Source organism: Melospiza melodia, chromosome 1 (assembly GCF_035770615.1).
Source record: "Melospiza melodia melodia isolate bMelMel2 chromosome 1, bMelMel2.pri, whole genome shotgun sequence".
Lineage (NCBI taxonomy): Eukaryota > Metazoa > Chordata > Aves > Passeriformes > Passerellidae > Melospiza > Melospiza melodia.
The window spans coordinates 173,485,988-173,505,295 of NC_086194.1; the positions used below are offsets into that span (position 1 = coordinate 173,485,988).

The window sequence follows — 19,308 nt, forward strand, 5'->3', positions numbered from 1 at the left end:
TGGGAGGGGGCTGGGGGTTGGGAATTTTGGGATTTGGATTTGGGATTTTGGGATTTGGGGATTTCAGGGTTTGGGATTGGGGGTTTGGGATTTTGGGGTTTTGGGATTTTGGGTTTGGGATTTGGGATTTCGGGATTTGGATTGGGGGTTGGGGATTTAGAATTGGGGATTGTGGAATAGATTTGGGGTTTGGGGTTTGGGGTTTGGGGTTTATCCCGGGGGAGGGGATGGGACCTGGGCAGGGACGGGCGTGGGGAGGGGTCTGGGGGTTGGGAATTTGGGATTTTGGGATTTGGGATTGAGATTGGTGATTGGGAATTTGGGATTTGGATGGAGGATTTGGGATTTTGGGATTTCGGGATTTGGGGTTATTGGGACTGGGGATTTGAGGTTTGGGGGTTGGGGTTTGAGGTTTGGGATTTTGTGATTTCAGGGATTTAGGATTTGGATTTGGGATCTGGATTTAGGACTGAGATTGGGGATTGGGGTTTGGGACTGAGATTTGGGATTTTGGGATTTTGGATTGGGGATTTGGGGTTTGGGGTTTTGGGGTATGTTATTTGGGGTTTGGGGTTTTGGGTTTTGGGGATTTAGGACTGAGATGGGGATTGGGGTTCAGGGATTGGGATTGGGATTTGGGGTTTGGGATTGGAAATTGAGATTTGGGATTTCGAGATTTGGGGTTTGGGATTTTGGGAATTTGGGAATTTGGGGTTTAGGGTTCAGATTGGGATTGAGGTTTGGGGTTTGAGGTTTGGGGTTTGGGGTTTATCCGGGGGAGGGGACGGGACCTGGCTGGGGGCAGGCGTGGGGAGGGGTTTGGGGTTTGGGATTCGGGATTTTGGGATTGGGAGAGTTTGGATTAGGGATTGGGAATTTGGGGGTTGGGGTTTGGGGATTTGGGATTTTGGGATTTGAGATTGGAGTTTGGGATTTATCCCGGGGGAGGGGACGGGACCTGAACGGGGGCGGGCGTGGGGAGGGGTCTGGGGTCTGGGGTTGGGAATTTTGGGATTTTGGGGTGGCAGATTTGGGATTGGGATTTGGGGAATTGGGTCTGGGGTCTGGGGTTTGGGATTTTGGGGTTTGGGATGGCAGAGTTTGGATTGGGATTTGGGGAATTGGGTCTGGGGATTTTGGGTTTGGGATTTTGGGGTTTTGGGATGGCAGAGTTGGGATTAGGATTTGGGGAATTGGGTCTGGGGATTTTGGGATTGGGAATTTTGGGGTTTGGGATTGGGAGAGTTTGGATTGGGATTTGGGGAATTGGGACTGGGCATTTTGGGATTGGGATTTTGGGGTTTGGGATGGCAGAGTTTGGATTGGGATTTGGGGAATTGGGTCTGGGGATTTTGGGTTTGGGATTTTGGGGTTTGGGATTGGGAGAGTTTGGATTGGGATTTGGGGAATTGGGTCTGGGGATTTTGGGATTGGGATTTTGGGGTTTGGGGTGGCAGAGTTGGGATTGGGATTTGGGGAATTGGGTCTGGGGATTTTGGGTTTGGGATTTTGGGGTTTGGGATTGGGAGAGTTTGGATTGGGATTTGGGGAATTGGGACTGGGCATTTTGGGATTGGGATTTTGGGGACTGGAAATTGGGATTTGGGATTGGGGGTTAAGGACTGGGGTTTGTGATTGGGATTTGGGATTGGAGAGTTGGGATTGGGTGTTGGCAAATTGGGACTGGGATTTGGGAATTTGGGGTTTGGGATCGGTCATTGGGGATTTTGGGGTTCTGGGATTTGGATTTGGGATCTGGGTTTAGGATTGAGATTGGGGATTGGGGTTGGGAATTGAGATTGGGAATTTGGGGTTTGGGACTGAGATTTGGGAATCTGGGATTTGGGATTTTGGGATTTCGGACTGGGGAATTGGGGTTTGGGTTTTGGGGTTTGTTATTTGGGGTTTGGGATTGCGGTTTGTGCTTGGGGGTTTGGGATTTGGGAATTGAAATTGGGGATCAGGATTTGGGATTTGGGATTGGGGAATTGAGATTGGAGATTTTGGGATTTGGGGTTTGGGATTTATCCCGGGGAGGGGAAAGGACCTGGGCGGGGAGGGGGATGGGGAGGGGTCTGAGGGTTGTGATTTTGGGATTTTGGGAATTTGGGATTTTGGGATTTGGGGATTTGGGATGGTGGATTTTGGGATTGAAGAGTTGGGATTGGGATTGGGGATTTGGATGGAGGATTTGGGGTTTGGGATTTGGGGATTTGGGGATTTACGGTTGAGATTGGGGATTGGAGTTCAGGGATTGGTATTTGGGGTTTGGCATTTGGGATTGGGATTTGGGGTTGGGATTTGGGGATTTGGGGTTTAGGGTTCAGGATTGGGATTGAGGTTTGGGATTGGGTTTGGGTTTGGGGTTTGGGATTTATCCTGGGGGGAGGGGGATGGGGAGGGGTTTGGGGTCTGGGGATTTGGGATTTGGGATTTTGGGACTGGAGAGTTGGGATTGGGATTTCGGTTTGGGATTGGATATTTGAGGTTTGGGATTTGGATTTAGGTTTGAGGTTGGGGATTGGGGAACTGGGGTTGGGGATTTTGGGATTTGGGATTGGAGAGTTTGGACTGGAGAGTTGAGGCCGGGGTTTGGGGAATTGGGATTTGGGGATTTGGGGTTTGGGGTTTTGGGGTTTTGGGGTTTGGGATTGGGCATTTGGGGATTTGGGATTTTGGGGTTTGGGACTGAGATTTGTGGTTTAGGGTTTGGGATCGGGGATCTGGGCTCAGGATTTGGGATTTTGGGATTTAGGGTTTGGATTTGGGAATTGGATTTAGTATTGAGATTGGGGATTGGGAATTTGGAATTGGGATTTGGAATTGGAGTTTGGGATTTAGAGATTGGGATTTGGGATTTGGGGATTTGGGATTTGGGGATTTGGGATTGGAAATTGAGATTTGGGATTTCAAGATTTGGGGTTTGGGAGTTTGGGATTTGGTATTGGGGATTGGGGTTTGGGATTTTGGGATTTGGGATTGGGGATTGGGGTTTGGGATTTTGGGATTTTGGGATTTGGGGTTTGGGATTGAGATTGGGGATTGGGGTTCAGGGTTTGGGATTGGGATTTGGGGTTTGGGAATTGTGGTTTGGGGTTTGAGATTGAGGTTTGGGGTTTGGGGTTTATCCCGGCGGAGGGGACGGGACCCGGCCGGGGGCAGGCGTGGGGAGGGGGCTGGGGGTCCGGATTTGGGAATTTTGGGATTTTGGGGATTTGGGGTTGGGGATTTCGGATTTGGAACTGGAGAGTTTGGATTGGGGTTTAGGAATTGGGAATTTGGGAATTTGGGATTTCGGGATTATTGGGATTTTGGGGTTTTGGGGTTTTGGAATTTGGGATGGAGGGTTTTAGGACTGGAGAATTGGGATTGGGATTTAGGAATTGGGAATTTGGGATTTTGGGATTTGGGGTTTGGGATTTATCCCAGGGGAGGGGAAGGGACCTGGCCAGGGGCGGGGGATGGGGAGCGGTTTGGGGATTTTGGGATTTTGGGATGGAGGGTTTTGGGATTTGGGATTTGGGATTTGGGATTTTGGGATTTGGGCATTTAGGATTGAGATTGGGGACTGGGGTTCAGGGTTTGGGATTGGGATTTGGGATTGGGATTTGGGGTTTGGGATTGGAAACTGAGATTTGGGATTTTGAGATTTGGGGTTTGGGATTGGGGATTGGGGACTGAGATTTGGGATTGGGGATTTGGGTTTGGGAATTTGGGATTTTGGGTTTGGGATGAGGATTTGGGGTTGGGATTTGGGGATTTGGGGTTTAGGGTTCAGGATTGGGATTGAGGTTTGGGGTTTGAAGTTTGGGGTTTGGGATTTATCCCGGGGGAGGGACCTGGGCGGGGGGGGGGGGGGAAGGGGAGGGGTTTGGGGCTGGGATTTGGGGATTTGGGATTTGGGATTGGGATTTGGGATGGAGGATTTTGGGATTTGGATTTAGGATTGGGATTGGGGTTCAGGGTTTGGGGTTGGGATTGAGGTTTGGGATTGGGATTTGGGGTTTGGGGTTTATCCCGGGGGAGGGGAAGGGACCTGGGGAGGGGCAGAGAATGGGCAGGAGTTTGGGGTCTGGGATTTTGGGATTTGGATTTGGGATTTGGGATTGGGCATTGGGGATTTGTGATTGGGATTTGGATTTGGGGATTTGGGATTTGGATTTAGGATTGAGATTGGGGATTTGGGATTTTGGGATTTGGATTTGGGATTGAGATTGGGGATTGGGGATTTGGGATGGGGATTTGGATTTAGGATTGAGATTAGGGATTGGGGATTTGGGATTGGGATTTGGATTTGGGGATTTGGGATTTGGATTTAGGATTGAGATTAGGGATTGGGGATTTGGGATTGGGATTTGGATTTAGGGATTTAGGATTTGGATTTGGGATTGAAATTGGGAATTGGGGATTTGGGGATTTGGATTTAGGATTGAGATTGGGGATTGGGATTGGGATTTGGATTTGGATTTGGATTTGGGGGTTTGGGATTTGGATTTAGGATTGGGATTGGGCATTGGGATTCTGGGTTTGGGATTGGGGATTTTGGGATTTTGGGTTGGGGGTTTATCCTGTGGGAGGGGTCTGGGGGCTGGGGATTGGATCGTGGCTACTTTGGGATTTTGGGAATTTGGGATTGCGGATTGGGGATTTGGGAATTTGGGGTTCTGGATTGGGAATTTGGGAATTTGGGGTTTGGGGTTTGGATTTAGGGTTGAGATTGGAGATTGGGGTTCAGGGTTTGGGATTTGGGGTTTGGGGTTCGGGCTCCACACCTGGGCACGCCTGGACACGCCCCCAATTAGCCCCGCCCACCCATAACCACACCCAGTGCCCCACCCCAGCCCTAATTACCCTAATTAGCCCTGCCCACCCATAACCACACCCAACAGCTCATCCCCAGCCCTAATTACCCTAATTAGCCCCGCCCACCCATAACCACACCCAGTGTCCCACCCCAGCCCTAATTACCCTAATTAGCCCCGCCCACCCATAACCACACCCAGTGCCCCACCCCAGCCCTAATTACCCTAATTAGCCCCGCCCATGCATAACGATGCCCAGCATCTCATCCCCAGCCCTAACGACCCTAATTAGCCCCGCCCACCCATAATTACACCCAACACCTCATCCCCTTCTCTAATGACCCCAAATTAGCCCTGCCCACCCTGTAACCACGCCCAACGGCCAATCTCCACCTCTAATTATGCTAATTAGCCTCGCCCAGCCCATAATACAAACCTAATTACCCTAATTAGCCTTGCCCACACATAACCACGCCCAATACTCCATCCTAAGCCTTAATTACCCTAATTAGCCCCGCCCACATCAATCTACACCCACTATCTCATCCCCAGCCCTAATTACACTAATTAGCTCCTCCCACCTCATAGCACATCCCTAATTACCCTAATTAGCCACACCCACCCCTAACACATCCCTAATTAACCTAATTAGCCCCAGCCACATCAATCTACACCCACAATCCCATCCCCAGCCCTAATTATCCTAATTAGCCCCTCCCACACATTCCCACACCCATTATCCAACCCCCAGCCCTAATTAGCCTAATTAACCCCACGCACTCCTAACCGTAGCCATTGTACCCAGCCTAATTACCCTAATTAGCCACGCCCACCTTGTAACCACACCCAACATTCAACCCCAGCTCTAATTACCAGAATTAGCCCCACCCACCTCATAACACTCCCCTAATTACCCTAATTTGCCCCGCCCACCCCATAACCACGCCCAACATTGACCCCCAGCTCTAATTACCCTAATTAGCCCCGCCCACATAAATCTACACTCAGTATCCCATCCCCAGCCCTAATTACCCTAATTAGCCCCGCCCATCCATAACCACACCCAGTATCCCATCCCTAATTACCTTAATTAGCCCCACCCACGTCAATCTACACTCAGTATCCCATCTCCAGCCCTAATTACCCTAATTAGCCCCGCCCACATCAATCTACACTCAGTATCCCATCTCCAGCCCTAATTACCCTAATTAGCCCCGCCCATCCATAACCACACCCAGTATCCCATCCCTAATTACCTTAATTAGCCCCACCCACGTCAATCCACACTCAGTATCCCATCTCCAGCCCTAATTACCCTAATTAGCCCCGCCCATCCATAACCACACCCAGTATCCCAGCCCTAATTACCTTAATTAGCCCCACCCACATCAATCCACACTCAGTATCCCATCCCCAGCCCCAATTACCCTAATTAACTCCGCCCACCCCATAACCCAGCCAATCCCAGCCCTCCCTGACCCAGTTAACCCCGCCCACGCCAAGCCACGCCCACCCCGGCGCTCTCGCCGCCCTTAGCCCCGCCCACCGCGGCGGGATCTCCATATATGGCCAGTTAGCCCCGCCCAGCAGAGTCCCCAGCCAATCAGCGCGCTGGGGCCCGCCCTGTAGGGCTCTCAGCCAATCAGCGCGCTCGGACACGCCCCCGGCCCCGCGCGCGCTCCGGGCTCGCGGCTGCTGCCGGAAGTGGCGGTACCGGGGGGGGGGGGGCACGGGGACAGGGGGGGACAGGGGGGACAATGGGGGGGCTTGGGGACAATGGGGACATTGGGGACATTGGGGGGGTTGGGGACATTGGGGGGGTTGGGGACATTGGGGACAATGGGGGGGTTGGGGACATTGAGGGGGTTGGGGACAGCGGGGGGGACATTGGGGGGGCTTGGGGACATTGGGGACATTGGGGGGATTGGAGACATTGGGGACATTGGGGGGTTTAGGGACACTCGGGGATCTTGGGGACAGCGGGGACAGCGGGGACATTGGGGGGGCTTGGGGACGGGGGGGGACATTGGGGGAATTGGGGACATTGGGGACAATGGGGGGGTTTAGGGACACTCGGGGGTTTGGGGACAGCGGGGGGGACATTGGGGGGGCTTGGGGACATTGAGGGGGTTTAGGGACACTCGGGGGTCTTGGGGACGGGGGGACATTGGGGACAATGGGGGGGCTTGGGGACATCGGGATGGGGGGACACCAGGACAGAGGGGCTTGGGGACACCTGGGAGGGGTTGGGGACAGCGGGATGGGGGACATTGGGGGGGCATTGGGGACAATGGGGGGGACACGGGGACAGTGGGGGGCATTGGGGACATTGAGGGGGCTTGGGGACAATGGGGGGGATTGGGGACACTCGGGGGGCTTGGGGACAGCGGGACAGAGGAGGGACATTGGGGACATTGGGGGGTTGGGGACATTGGGGGGGCTTGGGGACACCGGGAGCCACCGGGACAGGGGAGGGCCGTGGGGACACCGGGACAGCGGGACAGGGGAGGGGACACCGGCATGCCGGGGGGGACACTGGGGACATTGGGGGGCTTGGGGACACTGGGGGGGTTGGGGACACTGGGGGGGGTTGGGGACAGCGGGACAGGGGTGACAGGAGAGGGGACAGAGGGACAGCGGGGGGTTGGGGACACCGGGGGGGTGCTTGGGGACACTGGGGGGGTTTGGGGACACCTGGGGGGGCTTGGGGACATTGAGGGGTTTGGGGACATTGGGGGGGATTGGGGACACCTGGGGGGGTTTGGGGACATTGGGGGTGCTTGGGGACATTGGGGGGGTTTGGGGACATCAGAGGGGGGCTTGGGGACATTGGGGGGACTTGGGGACATCAGAGGGGGGCTTGGGGACATTGAGGGGTTTGGGGACATTGGGGGGGATTGGGGACACCTGGGGGGGTTTGGGGACATTGGGGGGGATTGGGGACATCACAGGGGGTTTGGGGACATCAGAGGGGGGCTTGGGGACATTGAGGGGTTTGGGGACACCTGGGGGGGCTTGGGGACACCTGGGGGGTTTTGGGGACATTGGGGGGGTTTGGGGACATCAGAGGGGGGCTTGGGGACATTGAGGGGGACATTGGGGGGGCTTGGGGACACCTGGGGGACGGGGGGGGGGACAGGGGGGGATGACGGGGGGAGGTTGGGGACATTGTGGGGGGTTTGGGGACACCTTGGGGACATCAGGGGGGCTTGAGGACATGGGGACCCCTTGGGGGGGCTTGGGGACACCTTGGGGACACCTTGGGGACATCAGGCCAGGGGAGGGGACATGGGGACACCTGGGGGACACGGGAGGGGCTTGGGGACACCTTGGGGACATTGGGGACATTGGGAGGACTTGGGCACATGGAGGGGACACCTGGGGGGATCTTGGGGACACCGGGGGGCTTGGGGACACCTTGGGGACACGGGAGGGGCTTGGGGACACCTTGGGGACACCTTGGGGACATTGAGGGACACTGGGCCAAGGGAGGGGACAGGGGGACACTGGGAGAGCTTGGGGACACCTTGGGGACATCTTGGGGACACTGGAGACACCTGGGACACCTTGGGGACATCTTGGGGACACCTTGGGGACATCTTGGGGACACCTTGGGGACACCTTGGGAACACCTTGGGGACATCTTGGGGACACCTTGGGGACACCTTGGGGACACCTTGGGGACATCTTGGGGACACCTTGGGGACACCTTGGGGACACCTTGGGGACATCTTGGGGACACTGGAGACACCTGGGACACCTTGGGGACATCTTGGGGACACCTTGGGGACATCTTGGGGACACCTTGGGGACACCTTGGGAACACCTTGGGGACATCTTGGGGACACCTTGGGGACACCTTGGGGACACCTTGGGGACATCTTGGGGACACCTTGGGGACACCTTGGGGACACCTTGGGGACATTGGAGACACCTTGGGGACACCTTGGGGACACTGGGGACATCTTGGGGACACTGGAGACACCTTGGACACCTTGGGGACACTTTGGGGACACCTTGGGGACACCTTGGGGCCAGGGCAGGTGACAGTGGGGGGGAGGGGACCCCGTGCCCTCAGTGCCCCCCCCCCGTTGTCCCCGCAGGTCCCCGAGGGCGCCATGGGGGACACCGGGGTGGCCGTGGTGTCACCCGCCGGGGTGGCCGTGGTGTCACACGCCGCGCTCTGTGTCACCAGCCTGGGCTGTGCCATCGCCACCAGACAGGTTGGGGACACCTTGGGGACATCCTAGGACACATTGGGGACACCCTGGGGACACCCTGGGGACATTGGGGACACCCTGAGAACACCTTGGGGACATCCTAGGACACATTGGGGACATTGGGGACACCTTGGGGGCATTGGGGACATCCTGGGGACACCCTGGGGACATTGGGGACATTGGGGACAGCCTGGGGACATTGGGGACATCCTAGGACACATTGGGGACATTGGGGACACCTTGGGGACACACTGGGGGCACCCTGGGGACATTGGGGACACCTTGGGGACATTGGGGACAGCCTGGGGACATTGGGGACACTCTGGGGACACTCTGGGGACATTGGGGACACCCTGAGGACACCCGGGACAGGGAGGAGTGGGGACAGCAGGAGCAGGGGGGCAGTGTCACCTGTGTCACCTGTGTCACCTGTGTCACCTGTGCCATGTCACCTTTGCAACCGTGCCATGCCCTGACCCCTGGCCCCACAATGTCCCCGTGATGTCCCCCGATGTCCCCACAATGTCCCCCTGATGTCCCCACAATGTCCCCGTGATGTCCCCGCGGGTGACAGATGGCCGGGCCACCACCCCTGTCCCCACAACGTCCCCTGATGTCCCACAATGTCCCCATGGTGTCCCCATCCCTGTCCCCACCATGTCCCCCGATGTCCCCTCAATGTCCCCACAATGTCCCCATGACATCCCCACAATGTCCCTGTGATGTCCCCACAATGTCCCCATGATGTCCCTTCGATGTCCCCACATGTGACAAGTGGCCTGGCCACCACCCCTGTCCCCCCCGATGTCCCCATGACACCTCCAACGTCCCCATGATGTCCCCCTGATGTCCCCACCTTGTCCCCATAATGTTCCCTCAATGTCCCCATGGTGTCCCCCTGATGTCCCCTCAATGTCCCCTCAATGTCCCCATGACATCCCCACCATGTCCCCACCATGTCCCCCTGATGTCCCCATAATGTCCCCACCATGTCCCCACAATATCTCCACCATGTCCCCTCAATGTCCCCACAATGTCCCCATAATGTCCCCTCAATGTCCCCATGGTGTCCCCCTGATGTCCCCTCAATGTCCCCCTGATGTCCCCTTGATGTCCCCCCAATGTCCCCTCAATGTCCCCATGACATCCCCACCATGTCCCCCTGATGTCCCCATAATGTCCCCATGGTGTCCCCATAATGTCCCCTCAATGTCCCCGTACTGTCCCCACAATGTCTCCACCATGTCTCCACCATGTCCCCTCAATGTCCCCATGGTGTCCCCTCAATGTCCCCTCAGTGTCCCCATGGTGGCCCCTTGATGTCCCCACCATGTCCCCATGATGTCCCCATAATGTCCCCTCAATGTCCCCATGGTGTCCCCTCAATGTTCCCTCGATGTCCCCGCAGGTGACCCCAGGCCCGGCCGCCGGTTTCCTCCTGCAGGCCCTGGTGGCCGCCAGCACCGCCATGTCCCCTCTGTGTCACCTCGATGTCCCCAAGGCGCCACCACCGCCGTCCCCTCAATGTCCCCGTGATGTCCCCAAGGCGCCACCACCGCCGTCCCCTTCCTGTCCCCGCGATGTCCCCAAGGCGCCCCCGGGCTCCTGGATCTGCTCGGTGCTGTGCCAGCCCTTGGTGGCCTTCGGGTGCCACCGCCTGAGCGGTGACGGTGCCACCGCCGGGGTCCTGCTGGCCTCGGGGACGGCGGTGGCCGCGCTGGCGGCGGCGTGGCCGCGCTTCGTCGCCGAGGGCCGCTTTGTCCCCGCGGGCCACTTTGTCACCGCGCTGACGGCGGCGTCGCTGCTGGCGCTGGCGGCGCTCACGGGCAGCGTCCCCGGGGCGGCGGCGGCGGCGCTGGTGGCGCTCGGGGACGCGGTGGCACCGGGCGCCGTCCCCTGGGTCAGGGTGGCGGCCAGCGTGGCGCTGCTGGGGACACTGCGGGAGCAGCGCAGGGGACACTAGGGACACCGGTGAAGGACAGCAGGGTGGCACTGAGGTGGCACTGGGGTGGTGGCACTGCGAGGACGCCAATAAAGGACAGCAGGGTGGCACTGGGGTGGCACTGGGGTGGCACTGGGGTGGTGGCGCTGCAGGGACACCAATAAAGGACAGCAGGGTGGCACTGGGGTGGTGGCACTGCGAGGACACCAATAAAGGACAGCAGGGTGGCACCCAGCTGGTGGCTCTGTGGTGGCTTTGGGTGGCACTGGGGTGGCACTGGGGTGGTGGCTCTGCTGGCGGTGTTGGTGGCACTGGGGTGGTGGCATTGGCTGGTGGCTTTGGGTGACACTGGGGTGGTGACACTGGGGTGGTGGTGGCACTGTGGGGACACCATTAAAGGGAGGATGACGCGCATCTGGTGGCTCTGTGGTGGCTTTATGTGGCACTGGGGTGGTGGCACTGGGGTGGCGGCACTAAGATGACAGTGGTGGTGGCACTGTGATGGCACTGGAGTGGCACTGGGGTGACAGTGCTGGTGGCACCATTGGTGGCACTGGGCAGGGCTCGGTCCCAGCACCCTGAGGTGCCACTGAGGTGCCACTGGTGACACTGGTGTGACAGTGGGGGGTGGCACTGGTGACACTGGTGGCTCTGGTGACAGTGGTGGTGGCACTGGGGTGACACACGGGTGACAGTGCTAGTGGCACTACTGGTGGCTCTGGGCAGGGCACCCTCAGGTGGCACTTTGGGGTCCCTGCGGTGACAATTGGGTGGGGGGGGCGGGGCAAGCCCAGACTGGTCCTTACTGGTCCATACTGGTCCATACTGGTCCGTATCCCTGCGCACTTGGCCACGCCCCATCCACACAGGCCACGCCCACACAGACCACGCCCCTTGGCCGTGGCTGGCAATACCTGGGCGGGGCCCTCCCAAGGGAACGGCCCTGTCACGCCTGGCCCCGCCCCTCGCGCTTGAGACACGCCCATTTCCCCTGTTGACCACGCCCCCTACGCTGCAGCCACGCCCCAAAAGCAACGCCCATTTCTGCCCCCGCCCCACCTATGCCGCGGCTGCCGATGTGCGCATGCGCAGGTTCGGCGGCGCGGCGGGCTTTGCGCATGCGCACATTGCTTTCACTTTTTCCCGCGCTGCCGCTCCATTCCCGTTATCTTTCTCGTTATCTTTCCCCGTTATTATCTCTCGTTCCCGTTATCCCGCCCTGCCCAGGAGCGGGATCCCCGCCCTCGAGAGCTGCGCGGGGTCGCGGCAAGGCGGAAGCGCGGCGGGCGGGGGCGTGGCCGTCCCTGTGACCCGCGCCCACGTGTTCGGCGGCGCACGCGGAGCCGCCACCATGGAGCAGGTCCGGGGGTGACCGGGAAGGGGGAACGGGGGCACACGCGGGGTTGTCATGGCAGCGGGGAAGGAGGGGACACATTTGGCATTGACATGGCAACGGGGAGGGGCTGGCCGTGTCCCGGTGAGGGGACAACGGGAAATGAAGGGGGTCCGGCCTGGTGTCCGTGAGGGGGAACCCAGCAGTGAGAGGGGGTCTGGTCTTGTCCTGAGGGAGGACCCAGCAATTTGGGGAGGGTCTGGCCTGGTTTTCGTGAGGGGGAACCGGCAGTTTTGGGAGGATCTTGTTTGGTCCTGAGGGGGGCCTAGGCAATTTGGGGAGGGTCTGCTTTGGTCCTGAGGGGCGACCCGGCAATGTCTGGTCTGGTTTTGGTGTGGGGGGGACGGGGCAATTTGGGGACGGTCTGGCCTGGTTTCGGTGTGGGGGGAACCGGCAATCTGAGGAGGGTCTGGTTTGGTCCTCGGGGGGGACCCAGGAATGGAGGAATGGAGGGGTCCAGGAGTAGCGGGGTTCAGCCTGGTTTCTGTGAGGGGGAACCCGGCAGTGATGGCGATTTGGTCTCTTGTGGGGGAACCTGGCAATTTGAGGAGGGTCTGGCTTGGTCTGTGTGAGGGGGAACCTGGGAATGGAGGGGTCCAGGAATGGCGGGGTTCGGCCTGGTCTCTGTGAGGGGAACCCGGTAGTTAGGGGGCGTCTGCTCTGGTCCTGAGGGGGAACCCGGTCCTATCCTGGTGAGGGAGGACCCCATAATTGTGGGGTTTTGGCCGGGTCTCCATGAGGGAGTTTAGCCTTGTCCTGAAGGGGACCTGGCAATTTGACGGGGTTTGGGCTCCTGAGGATCATACCATGCCTTGTCTTAGTGAGAGGGGACTGGGAAATGGGGGGCGCTTCAGCCTGGTCTCTGTGAGGGGGAACCTGGCAGTGAGGGACATTTGATCTCTTGTGGGGGAACCTGATAATTTGGGGAGGGTCTGGCCTGGTTTGGGTGAGGGGGAACCCGGGAATGGCAGGGTCCATTCTGGTCTGTGAGGGGAACCCGGGAATGGTGGGGTCCAGCCTGGTCTCCATGAGGGGATACCCCAATAGTGAGGGGAGTCTGGCCTTGTCCTGAGGGGGGAACCTGGTCCTATCCTGGTGAGGGGGGACCAGAAAATGGGGAGAGGGGTTCTGGACTGGTGTCCGTGAGGGGGAACCTTGCAGTGAGAGGGGTCTGGCTTGGTCGTGAGGGGGGACCCGGCAATTTGGGGAGGATCTGGCTTGGTCTGAGTGAGGGGGGACCCGGGAATGGCGGGATTCAACCTGGTCTCTGTGAGGGGAACCCAACACTGAGGGGGATTTGGTCTTATCCTGAGGGGGGACCCAGCAATTTGGGGAGGGTCTGCCCTTGTTCTGAGGGAGGAACCCTGTCCTATTCTGGTGAGGGGGGACCCCATAATTAGTGGGCTCCCGCCTGGTCTCCATGAGTGAGTCTGGCCTTGAAGGGGGACCCGGTAATTTGGAGGGTTTGGGCTCCTCAGGGTGATACCCAGCCCTGGTGAGGGGGGAACCAGGAAATGATGGGATCCAGGCTGGTCCCCTGAGGGGAAACCTGGCAGTGATGGGGATTTGGTCTCTTGTGGGGGAACCTGATAATTTGGGGAGGGTCTGGCCTGGTTTGGGGGAGGAGGAACCCGGGAATGGTGGGGTTCATTCTGGTCTCTGTGAGGGAAACTCAGGAATGGCGGGGTCCAGCCTGGTCTCTGTGAGGGGAAACCCCAATAGTGAGGGGAGTCTGGCCTTGTCCTGAGGGGGGAACCTGGTCCTATCCTGGTGAGGGGGGACCAGAAAATGGGGAGAGGGGTTCTGGACTGGTGTCCGTGAGGGGGAAACTTGCAGTGAGAGGGGTCTGGCTTGGTCGTGAGGGGGGACCCGGGAATGGAGGAATGGAGGGATCCGGGAATGGCGGGATCCAACCTGGTCCCCATGAGGGGAAACCCAGCAGTGAGAGGGGGATTTGGTCTTGTCCTGAGTGAGGAACCCGGTCCTATCCTGGTGAGGGGGGACCCCATAACTGGGGGGCTCCGGCCTGGTCCCCATGAGGGGGAACCCGGCAGTGAGGGGGATTTGGTCTGTTGTGGGGGAACCTGATAATTTGGGGAGGGTTTGGTCTGGATGAGGGGGAACCTGGGAATGGCGGGGTCCAGCCTGGTCTCCGTGAGGGGAACCCGGGAATGGCGGGGTCCAGCCTGGTCTCTGTGAGGGGAACCCGGGAATGGCGGGGTCCAGCCTGGTCTCTGTGAGGGGAACCCGGGAATGGCCGGGTCCAGCCTGGTCTCTGTGAGGGGAACCCGGGAATGGCGGGGTCCAGCCTGGTCTCTGTGAGGGGAACCCGGGAATGGCGGGGTCCAGCCTGGTCTCTGTGAGGGGAACCTGGGAATGGCGGGGTCCAGCCTGTTCTCCGTGAGGGGGAACCTGGGAATGGCCGGGTCCAGCCTGGTCTCTGTGAGGGGAACCCGGGAATGGCCGGGTCCAGCCTGGTCTCTGTGAGGGGAACCCGGGAATGGCGGGGTCCGGCCTGGTCTCTGTGAGGGGAACCCGGGAATGGCCGGGTCCAGCCTGGTCTCCGTGAGGGGAACCCGGGAATGGCGGGGTCCGGCCTGGTCTCTGTGAGGGGAACCCGGGAATGGCGGGGTCCGGCCTGGTCTCCGTGAGGGGAACCCGGGAATGGCGGGGTCCAGCCTGGTCTCTGTGAGGGGAACCCGGGAATGGCGGGGTCCAGCCTGGTCTCTGTGAGGGGAACCTGGGAATGGCGGGGTCCAGCCTGTTCTCCGTGAGGGGGAACCTGGGAATGGCCGGGTCCGGCCTGGTCTCTGTGAGGGGAACCCGGGAATGGCCGGGTCCAGCCTGGTCTCCGTGAGGGGAACCCGGGAATGGCGGGGTCCGGCCTGGTCTCTGTGAGGGGAACCCGGGAATGGCGGGGTCCAGCCTGGTCTCCGTGAGGGGAACCTGGGAATGGCGGGGTCCAGCCTGGTCTCTGTGAGGGGAACCCGGGAATGGCCGGGTCCAGCCTGGTCTCCGTGAGGGGAACCCGGGAATGGCCGGGTCCAGCCTGGTCTCCGTGAGGGGAACCCGGGAATGGCGGGGTCCAGCCTGGTCTCCGTGAGGGGAACCCGGGAATGCCCGGGTCCAGCCTGGTCTCTGTGAGGGGAACCCGGGAATGGCGGGGTCCAGCCTGGTCTCTGTGAGGGGAACCCGGGAATGGCGGGGTCCGGCCTGGTCTCTGTGAGGGGAACCCGGGAATGGCGGGGTCCAGCCTGGTCTCCGTGAGGGGAACCTGGGAATGGCGGGGTCCAGCCTGGTCTCTGTGAGGGGAACCCGGGAATGGCCGGGTCCAGCCTGGTCTCCGTGACGGGAACCCGGGAATGGCCGGGTCCAGCCTGGTCTCCGTGAGGGGAACCCGGGAATGGCGGGGTCCAGCCTGGTCTCCGTGAGGGGAACCCGGGAATGCCCGGGTCCAGCCTGGTCTCTGTGAGGGGAACCCGGGAATGGCGGGGTCCAGCCTGGTCTCTGTGAGGGGAACCCGGGAATGGCCGGGTCCAGCCTGGTCTCCGTGAGGGGAACCCGGGAATGGCCGGGTCCAGCCTGGTCTCTGTGAGGGGAACCCGGGAATGGCCGGGTCCAGCCTGGTCTCTGTGAGGGGAACCCGGGAATGGCGGGGTCCAGCCTGGTCTCTGTGAGGGGAACCCGGGAATGGCGGGGTCCAGCCTGGTCTCTGTGAGGGGAACCCGGGAATGGCGGGGTCCGGCCTGGTCTCTGTGAGGGGAACCCGGGAATGGCGGGGTCCAGCCTGGTCTCCGTGAGGGGAACCTGGGAATGGCGGGGTCCAGCCTGGTCTCTGTGAGGGGAACCCGGGAATGGCCGGGTCCAGCCTGGTCTCCGTGAGGGGAACCCGGGAATGGCTGGGTCCAGCCTGGTCTCCGTGAGGGGAACCCGGGAATGGCGGGGTCCAGCCTGGTCTCCGTGAGGGGAACCCGGGAATGCCCGGGTCCAGCCTGGTCTCTGTGAGGGGAACCCGGGAATGGCGGGGTCCAGCCTGGTCTCTGTGAGGGGAACCCGGGAATGGCCGGGTCCAGCCTGGTCTCCGTGAGGGGAACCCGGGAATGGCCGGGTCCAGCCTGGTCTCTGTGAGGGGAACCCGGGAATGGCGGGGTCCAGCCTGGTCTCTGTGAGGGGAACCCGGGAATGGCGGGGTCCGGCCTGGTCTCCGTGAGGGGAACCTGGGAATGGTGGGGTCCAGCCTGGTCTCCGTGAGGGGAACCTGGGAATGGCCGGGTCCAGCCTGGTCTCTGTGAGGGGAAACCCAGCAGTGAGAGGGGGATTTGGCCTTGTCTTGAGGGAGGAACCCGGTCCTATCCTGGTGAGGGGTGACCCCGTAATTGGGGGGTTTTGGTGTGGTCCACATGAGGGGGTCTGGCCTTGAAGGGGGACCTGGCAATTTGAGGGTGTTTGGGCTCCCGAGGGTGATACCTGGCCCTGTCAGGTACCTGGAGGGAGAACCAGGAATTGGGGGCCTCCAGCCTGGTCTGAGGTGGGGACTGAGCATTTGGGGGGGGTCCAGTGTGGTCTGAAGGGAGAACCCAGCAATTGGGGTGGGGGGGTCTGACCCGGTTCTGAGGGGGGACCCGGGGTTTGGGGGGGGTCCAGCCTGCTCCTGACCCAGCATTTGGGGGGGGTCCAGCCTGGTTCTGACCCAGCATTTGGGGGGGTCCTGACCCAGCATTTGGAGGGGGGTCTGGTCTGCTCCTGACCCAGCATTTGGGGGGGTCCTGACCCAGTATTTTGGGGGGTCCAGCCTGGTTCTGACCCAACATTTGGGGGGTCCAGCCTGGTTCTGAGGGGTACCCAATAACATGGGAGGGGTCTGACCCAGTCCTGAGGGTGCTACAGGAATTTGGGGGGTCTCATTCTATCCTGACCCCGCAACTGGTGGGGTCCAGCCTGGTTCTGAGGGCGGTACCCAAAAACCGTGGGGGGCTCCAGCAGTGTGGGGGTGTCTCTATCAGAGCCCCACCACGCTCGAGGGTCCCCTGTGTCCCCATTGTGTCCCCGTTGTCACCCTGCCCTGCTGTCCCTTGCAGCCCAGCCCCTCTGGAGGCAGCGAGGAGCTCTCAGAGAGTGAGGAGAGCGTTTATTCCGGCCTCGAGGATTCGGGAAGCGACAGCGAATCCTCCGGGAATGATGAGGAGCAGGAGCAGGAGGAGGAGGATGAGGAAGAAGCCCCCGGGAGCCCCTCAGCTCCTCAGACACAGGTAAGGGCTTGACTGTGATCCTGCCCTGGATCTGGGGGCTCCCATCCCATTCCTGAACATTCCTGGGGTGCTCTGCTTCTCAAAATCCAGGAATGGATTGACCTTGAGCCACTTTTCCAGAAGTTGGAATAATTAATGTGAGGATTAGTAATAATAATTAGGATTCAGGGATAGGGATGAGTCTGTTCTAGAGAAAATTGTGGGGAAAAGGGAAATTAAACTTCCCAGGGCTTTTTCCAGGGGTTTTTCTGGGAGAGCTGCAGAGGGGTTTGGGATGGGAAACAGGGAATGGCTTCCCATGGAATATTGGGATTTTGGGATGGAATTCCCAGAGAATCTGGGGCTGCTCCAGCACTGGAATAGCAGGGAATGGGATCATCCCTGAAATCCCCTCCATTTCCACCCCATTCCCAGATTGGCTCCTCCAGGAGGGAATTCCCAGGGAATCCCACCCCAGCCACATTCCCACCCCCTTATCCCGGATTTTTCCCCTCTCATCCCAGGATTCCCAAGGTTTGGGATTGAGGAGAATCCTCCCCATTCCTGGGAGCCCAGACTTGCACAAATCCCCTCGTTTTGCCCCAATTTCTGGGAAGAAAAGGGAAATTGCAGAGGAGAATTCCAGAGCCTTTTGCAGGGGATTTCTGGGAGAGCTGCAGAGGGGATTGGGATGGGAAACAGGGAATGGCTGCCCATGGAAAACTGGGATTTGGGGATGGAATTCCCAGGGAATCCAGGGCTGCTGCATCCCTGGAACACCCTGGGACAGCGGGAGCAGCCCTATGGGAATGGGATCGTCCCAAACCATTCCAGAATTCCAGAATATTCCCATTCCATGTCCTGTCTCCAGCTCAATCCCTTTCCTGCAGTTTCTCCCTTCCCATCCCTCTGTGCCCAGCTGAGTTTTCCAGGAATCTTCCCAGAGCTCCCAGACTTCTCCAGGGATCTTCCCACACCTCCCAAACTTCTCCAGGGTTATTCCCAGAGCTTCCAAACTTCTCCAGGGTTATTCCCAGAGCTCCCAAACTTCTCCAGGGTTATTCCCAGAGCTTCCAAACTTCTCCAGGGTTATTCCCAGAGCTCCCAAACTTCTCCAGGGTTATTTCCAGAGCTCCCAGACTTCTCCAGGGCTGGTCCCACAGTTCCCACTTCTCTCCAGGGTTATTCCCACAGCTCTTAAATTTAAATTTTTCCAGAGCTGTTCCCAGAGCTCCCAATTTGCTCCAGGGCTGTTCCCACTTTTCTCCAGTGGCAACTCACTTTGAGTTTCCAAATCTTTCCAGGGCTGCTCCCACACCACTCCAGGGCTGTTCCCACAGCTCCCACTTTGCTCCAGGGACACTTCCAGAGCTCCAGAACTTTTCCAGGACTGCTCCCAGAGCTCCCATTTTTTCCCAGATCTCCTGCTTTTCTCCAGTGTCGTTTCCACAGCTCCCACTTTTCTCCAGGGTCACTTCCAGAGTTTCCAGACCTTTCCAGGGCTGCTCCCAAACCACCCCAGGGATGTTCCCAGAGCTCCCAAATTGATGCAGGGCTGTTCCCAGAGCTCTGAAACTTTTCCAAGCTGTTCCCAAACCACTCCAGGGCTGTTCCCAAAGCTCCCAAACCACTCCAGAGCTCTTCCTTGGGCTCCCACTTTTCTCCAGAGCTGTTCCCAGAGCTCCCAAACTTTTCCAGAGCTGTTCCCAGAGCTCCCAAACTT

At 59.3% G+C, this 19,308-nt stretch overlaps 3 protein-coding genes across 3 annotated transcripts in view; 2 read left to right on the forward strand and 1 right to left on the reverse strand.

Moving 5' to 3' along the window:
• LOC134417613 (maestro heat-like repeat-containing protein family member 1) overlaps window positions 1-5,740 on the reverse strand; it is a 51,088-nt gene extending 45,348 nt beyond the window's left edge. Inside the window, 1 exon segment of the mRNA XM_063155073.1 lies at window positions 5,736-5,740. Coding sequence (XP_063011143.1) covers window positions 5,736-5,740 — 5 coding nt within the window.
• A 718-nt stretch (window positions 5,741-6,458) lies between these two features.
• Window positions 6,459-11,198, forward strand: TMEM276 (transmembrane protein 276). Its single transcript, XM_063175411.1, has 3 exons — window positions 6,459-6,512; window positions 8,906-9,025; window positions 10,431-11,198. Exons 2-3 carry the CDS (start codon window positions 8,921-8,923, stop codon window positions 10,983-10,985), a joined length of 660 nt encoding a protein of 219 aa, XP_063031481.1. The 5' UTR covers window positions 6,459-6,512; window positions 8,906-8,920; the 3' UTR covers window positions 10,986-11,198.
• Window positions 11,199-12,106: 908 nt separating this feature from the next.
• The window catches only part of LOC134428593 (ribosome biogenesis protein BOP1-like), an 88,404-nt gene continuing 81,202 nt past the window's right edge, over window positions 12,107-19,308 (forward strand). Inside the window, exons 1-2 of the mRNA XM_063175423.1 lie at window positions 12,107-12,324; window positions 17,436-17,606. Coding sequence (XP_063031493.1) covers window positions 12,316-12,324; window positions 17,436-17,606 — 180 coding nt within the window. The 5' untranslated portion in view covers window positions 12,107-12,315. The remainder of the gene's footprint in view (window positions 12,325-17,435; window positions 17,607-19,308) is intronic.

What these genes read in the sequence shown, in the direction of transcription:
- TMEM276 (XM_063175411.1), top strand. Translation starts at nt 8,921, where the DNA reads ATGGGGGACACCGGGGTGGCCGTGGTGTCACCCGCCGGGGTGGCCGTG. An exon ending in GTGCCATCGCCACCAGACAG is followed by an intron (nt 9,026 to 10,430) that starts GTTGGGGACACC and finishes ATGTCCCCGCAG; the next exon opens with GTGACCCCAGGCCCGGCCGC.